This window comes from Euphorbia lathyris, chromosome 5 (genome assembly GCF_963576675.1).
Source record: "Euphorbia lathyris chromosome 5, ddEupLath1.1, whole genome shotgun sequence".
NCBI lineage: Eukaryota > Viridiplantae > Streptophyta > Magnoliopsida > Malpighiales > Euphorbiaceae > Euphorbia > Euphorbia lathyris.
In genome coordinates, this window is record NC_088914.1 from 29,055,193 (window position 1) to 29,061,604 (window position 6,412).

At 31.2% G+C, this 6,412-nt stretch overlaps 1 protein-coding gene across 1 annotated transcript; it reads left to right on the top strand.

Annotated features, from left to right (window-relative positions):
* The first annotated feature begins 3,321 nt into the window (after nucleotides 1–3,321).
* On the top strand, nucleotides 3,322–5,468 carry LOC136229996 (xyloglucan endotransglucosylase/hydrolase protein 2-like). The gene is made up of 4 exons (XM_066018897.1): nucleotides 3,322–3,598; nucleotides 3,671–3,771; nucleotides 3,871–4,064; nucleotides 4,843–5,468. Exons 1-4 carry the CDS (start codon nucleotides 3,433–3,435, stop codon nucleotides 5,231–5,233), a joined length of 852 nt encoding a protein of 283 aa, XP_065874969.1. The 5' UTR covers nucleotides 3,322–3,432; the 3' UTR covers nucleotides 5,234–5,468.
* Nucleotides 5,469–6,412: the final 944 nt, after the last annotated feature.

The following is a 6,412-nucleotide window of genomic DNA, read 5'->3' on the forward strand; positions in this document are numbered from 1 at the left end:
AGCTTTTTCTCTCTAAAGATTCACTCCCTCTCCTAACAAAACAACAACTAAATGACCTCCAAACAAAAATTTTCAAGAATTAAAGTTCCTTAGAATATAATTATGCTTTGGATTTTTTATTTTTAGACTGTCAACGGTCATTTTTAGGTGTTGAGTGGCCATACTACAGTAAAATCTCTGTATAGAAATACTCTATATAGGAATAACCTCTATTTTGTTATAAAAAAACTCGGTCCCAACTTGGTAATAACCTCTATTATCAAACTCTATTTAGTAATAACCTTCCAATTGTTATACAAATAGTCCGGTCCCAAGTGTATTCCTATATAGAGGTTTTACTGTATTAAGAATTAAAGTTCAGTGCCCATAATGTTAAATGGATAAAGTTCAGTGGCCATAAGTGTAATTTACCCAAATTATATTAGATGTATAGTCATATGTTTTAGTGGAAGTTGCTTTACTTGTGAACGCAAAGATTAATGATGTTGGAAGTATGGATATATCACAAACGTGCACACAATTGCAACTTGATACTTCTTTTTCTTTTCTATCATGTACTTATAAATATTTTAAGGGATCAAACTGTTTATATTTTCTTTATAGATGAAGAATAGATATACTCACTTTTATTTATCATTTTTTTTGGAAAAAGATATACCGACTTTATTCAAACTTGTTTCATAAATTTTTGTACTAATTTCAATATTAAACTAATAGTTTCTGAATTTTTCTTAAATTAATTTGTAAGATGTTGATTAGAATGACTAACAATAATTATAAAAGTAATTATAGTGTTCAGTTATATCCAAATGTGCAGCCGTCAGATTTGTTGTATACAGTTCAAAAGCCTCTTAAAGCCTGGTTGCCACCTCCGAGTGACGTGGTGAAAATAAATTGTGATGCTCGATTTGGGAATAATGGATTGGAATGTAGGGCGGTTGTAATAGCTAGGAATTCAGCAGGTGAAATTATGGCATCTGCAGGGATTCCAACTGGTGTTTGTGGCTCCGTGGAGGAGGCAGAACTACAGGCGATATTAGAGGGTTTAAGAGCAAGTCTAATGGGTGTCACAAGCTTATTACTTGTGACACCCAACCATTAGAATCCTAATTACTTTATTGTTACAAAATTAGAAAAGTTACTTGCAGAGGTAACACCCATTAGAATTTGAGACAAATTGACATAGAGAAAAATGTGAGTTTCACGCAGACTTGTAGAGCACATTTAATGGCGCGTGCATTACAGAGGGACTTATTTACTTTGTAAATTACTCCAAAGTATCAAATAGTGGAGGGTCCCATTCATTTTTACACAGCTATGCTTACATTTTGAAGCTTTTGTCTAAAAATCAGTTATAGTGGGATGTTTTTTTTGGATGTTTCCTATGCTGAGTTGTCATCACTTTGTAACATATCCATGTCACAACCATTACACTTGCTCTAATGGTTGCAAGGGATTGTTGTTTTAATAATATTATTGTGGAATCGGATTCACAAGTGGTAGTGAAGGTATTACAGGCACGAGAGTTTCCACATTCTCATCTGTTGTTCCAGTATGAAGATGTTCTGGCATAGGCTACGATATTTGGTAGTTGTTCTTTTAGTTACATTCTAGGGAAGGAAATATGGTTGCACATTCTCTTGCAGAGTGGGCAATGGATTTTTCTGAATCATTGGTGATCATGAGGATTGTCTCTCTTCAATTTGACCTATTATTTGTAATGATATGAACTTAGTATCAAACTAATATAAATTTGGCTTCAAAAAAAATAAAAAAAAAATAAAACACAGATACCTTACCTTTTCAAGAAAAAAATTTATTATTATTTTTACTTTTTTATTATTTAATTTTATAAAATTATTATTCTGTTTCACCCTTATTTTAATCTGGGTCAGTTTCATAATTAATTACATAATTCATTCTAAATTATGTAATTTGATGGATTCAAGCCTATTACGTAATTTTACCAAATATTCTGGCTTGAGTTTATAGTTACTTTATTAATTAGGCTTAAAGCACTTTTTGGCTCCTGACCTATCCAAAATTTGTACATTTGGCCCCTGACATATTATTTGGTCATATTTGGCCCCTGACCTATCAAATTATATTGAATGGAAAATTAACTTTGTTGGAAAATTAACAGCAGTCACCAATACAAAAACGACACATGACATATAAATAAACTTAATTTTCAACTGGAGATGACAACCGTAACTATTTTACACAGTAAAAAAATCCTAAAACCTTTTTCTAGTGTTCAGATAGAGTGAAAATTAATTTTATTTATGTGTCATGTGTCATTTTTGTATTGGTTACTGTCGTTAATTTTCCAATAGAGTTAATTTTTCATTCAATATGGGTTGGATTCTATATAATTTGATAGGTTAAGAGCCAAATATGACCAAATAATAGGTCATGGGCCAAATGCATAAATTTTGGATAAATCAGGGCCAAAAAGTGTTTTAAGCCTATTAATTACTCTTTCCACCTAACATATGAAATTTTGGACCAATTTGATAATTTATCAAACATTCTCACTGAAATATAATATGTAATTATCAAATTAAATACACAAATATACAACCATATTCGAATTTGGATTCAATGGAAAGGTAACAAGAGATAATGGACATGAGATAGCGAGTGAAAGCAGTTGAAAGCAACCTTGCTTTAGAGTTAGGGAGCAGCCTTGCAGTTAGGGACCTTATGGGTTTTAGCTAAGGAAGCTCCCTAATTGTAAGGATGATTGATACAAAACGGAGAGTTGATACAATCATTGATACTAAGGGGGTGTTTGATTGCTCCTTTTCGTGCTCCTGTTTGCTTTTTCACTTCAAAATGGAGAATTTTAGATGTTTGGTTAGTGACCTACTGTTGCAACAGCAAACAGTATGTAAAACAAACGGGCCCTAACTGTTTGTTGTTGCCATTTGCTGTTTACTGATGGAAAAGACTGCTTTTCCAAAAAAAGCAGGGATTCTCTGCGTTTGTAAAAAGCTAGTTAAAAGGCAAACATGAGCTCCCTAACCAAACACCTAAAATTTTCATTTCAACACGAACTCTCTAACCAAACACCTAGAATTCTCATTTTTAAAATGAAAATACAAACAGGAGCATGAAAAGTTGTAACCAAACACCTTCTAAATCGATAAATGACGCGACAAAAATATATGACACTAACCCTATAATTTATACCGTTACTTGAAGGTGATCAATTAACCTTATTCTGTTAGAGATTATATATTTTTATATTATATCGTTATTGAGAACATATATATATATATATATATATATTGCCTACACGGATCTAATACGTAGACATGCATATCCCTCCTTTCCATCTATATATATGCACACACATAGTGTCACAAAGTTTGAATTAAGCATATAATATATAATATAGAATTGCAGTTTCAAAATTACAATTAAAAAATGAATTTGTTGTCAAGTATTCTGAGATTTATTTTTGTATTTTCTGTGGTTGCAAATGGTGCTGCTATTAGTTTTGATGAAAACTATAAGATTACTTGGGGATATGATCATGTCTTCCCTTTTAATCAAGGAACACAAGTTCAGCTTTCCTTGGATCAATCTTCTGGTTATTCTTTTATCCTCTTCAATTAATTATTCTTATATTAATGTACATTTTAGACATATTATTTAATTGCAGGGGCTGGATTCGAGTCGAAACTTAGCTATGGTTCTGGATATTTTCATATGAAGATAAAACTACCTCCAAAGGATTCAGCGGGAGTCGTTACGGCTTTTTATGTGAATATCTATTTATCTATCGATCTATTTTTAAGCGTTACTTTTGTTTATATTATGCGATTGATCATTTTTTTTGAATAAGTAATATGGTGGGTGCAGTTAACTTCAAAAGGTGACAACCATGATGAGCTTGATTTTGAGTTCTTAGGCAATAGAGAAGGAAAGCCGATTGTATTACAGACCAATGTGTTTGCAAACGGTTTAGGAAATCGAGAGCAAAGACTTTCTCTTTGGTTTGATCCTACTGCTGATTTCCATGACTACAAAATTATGTGGAATGAACATCAAATTGTGTAAGATTTTTATCCTTTCCCATGGTTTGAAAAAATTCACATTAATTTATCATCTCTTAGTATTAATTAATTAACGGGAAAACATATAGTAGTATCGTGCTTTGACAATTTGAGGATTTTTTTTTTTTTGATAAAATGATACCATGGTTTTCTATATTCGCAAAAAAAAAAAAAAACGAGTATTAAAATTGTTTTTTATCCAATCACTTAGATATTCTATTTTGCTATTTCTTCAAATAAGCCAAACAATTTTAAGTTGTCATTCGCTATAAAATTTAGCGGATTAAGAACTTTGAATTTTATCTAGATTATTTCCAGGCTATGCTTACTTTGTCAAAAACAAAGTAAGCATAGTCTAACCCCTTATTTCATATCATCTTTTGTAATAACGATATAAAAAATGTCTTCCAACTTTAATCAGTGTTACAAAAAAAAACTTTTTTTTTACTAATATTAAAAATCATACAGTATCATTTTACCATAAAAAAAATTCATAACCCTCAAAATATTGAAACATAACACCATATTTAACAAAAAAAACCCTTAATTAATTATTAATTAATTAGTAGATGAGTTGGCTCATAAATTAATTAACATTACTCGAAATTTTACAATATTTCTAATGCATTATACTATTTGTATAGATTTATTTCTTCACGTCAATCATTTCCCATGTAGTGATATCTGTTTTAATTGGTTAAATGGATTGTTCTATCAGTATAATAGAAGTTGTTTTAACACTAAAGATATTTAGATGAATTGTTAATTTAATTGGCAGATATTTTGTGGATGATATTCCAATAAGAGTATACAAGAACGATACAAAAATTGGAGTGGATTATCCATCACACGCAATGCAAATAGAGGCAAGTCTTTGGGATGGATCTAATTGGGCAACAGATGGAGGCCAAACTAAGATTAATTGGAGCCATTCTCCTTTTAAAGCTTATTTTCAAGGTTTTGACACTAATGGCTGCTCAATTCAAGAGAGTTCAACCAACCTCGGCCAATGTTTCTCTGAAAATTACTGGTGGAACTCACAGAAATATTGGAAATTGGATAATGCTCAACAAAAGGTTTATGAAAGTGTGAAGAAGAAGTATTTAACTTATGATTATTGTTCTGATAGGTCTAGGTATCCTACTATTCCACCTGAATGTTCTCATTGATCACTTCATCTCATCATGTTTAGAGAGGGATGTATATGAGACTACTTTATTTTGAGAATTTGGAGAATCCTAATTCAAATCTTAATTAATTACACATTATTTATAATAATAACAAAATAACAAAAAAAAAATCTTGTGGTGGTGGTTGAGAGCTTACCTATGTCTTTGGAGGTCATGAGTTCGAATCACATCCGGGTCTGGTGGAGATTTTTCTTTCTTCTTTAATGTATTCGTATTGTGTGCAAATTTATATAAAAAAAACAAAAAAAAAATCTTTGCTCTCTAATATATATAATTATGTATGTGTTATTATTTTAAATTTCTTTATTTTATTTTTTTAATCATTAAAGGAAACTAAAAATAAGGTGTAGAAATAAATTTTTATATAATTTCAGGTTAGAATCAGTATAAATTCAGAAAAGAGAATCTATAAAAGATAAAAGAATTCATAAAACAAAAACCTAGACTGCACATTGAATAAAATACCATTCTGAACCTAAAAAAAATAGATGCAATCCAAATATAAAATTCAATTCATTCTTGTACTCATCATCACCACTCACTCACGCCTTTTTTTTTATCTCAACTTATCTACTTCGGACCAAATCGTTATATTTTATCATCAAAACTCTCACCATGAATTGTCTAAATAATAACTTATTCAATTGTCCATATTGATTATTTAGTTTTTAGCTAATGATTTCCTTCAATTTAAATGGTTAAAAACCCGAGTTTCAAAATTTTCTGAAAAGCCTTCTTAATTAAGCTCAAACAAATGGGGCGGGCTTTAAAGGCCCAAAATCCCAACTATTAACTGTCGTCGCCGGTGTCTAAAGTCGAATTCCAACTTCTGCGAGCTCCAAACCAAATCAGTGCCGGTCTGTAATGGCGGATGCAGTTTGGTCTATGTTCCTAGCGCACAAAACTATACCAATGATTGACGCTTCTACAAAAATCGAGTTCTTGCTCTTTCCATTACTCGGCCATATTGCTACTATATTGAAGAAACAAATCAGCTTCCTGCACTCGTTTGGGTTGCAAAAGCTGACCAAATTGGCTCAATCTAGTCTCAGTTCTGTCAGCAGCAAGGACAACACCAGCCAGTGGCGGATCCAGGATTTGAGGGAGGGGGACAAAACTCTATGTAAATGTTTTTTTAGACAAAATAGCATTAATTGA

Excerpts from the sequence above, each read along its gene's own strand:
- LOC136229996 (XM_066018897.1), top strand. The coding sequence starts at position 3,433 with ATGAATTTGTTGTCAAGTATTCTGAGATTTATTTTTGTATTTTCTGTG. Across the intron at positions 3,599-3,670 it reads TTCCTTGGATCAATCTTCTG|GGGCTGGATTCGAGTCGAAA; the intron begins GTTATTCTTTTA and ends ATTTAATTGCAG. Across the intron at positions 3,772-3,870 it reads GAGTCGTTACGGCTTTTTAT|TTAACTTCAAAAGGTGACAA; the intron begins GTGAATATCTAT and ends TGGTGGGTGCAG.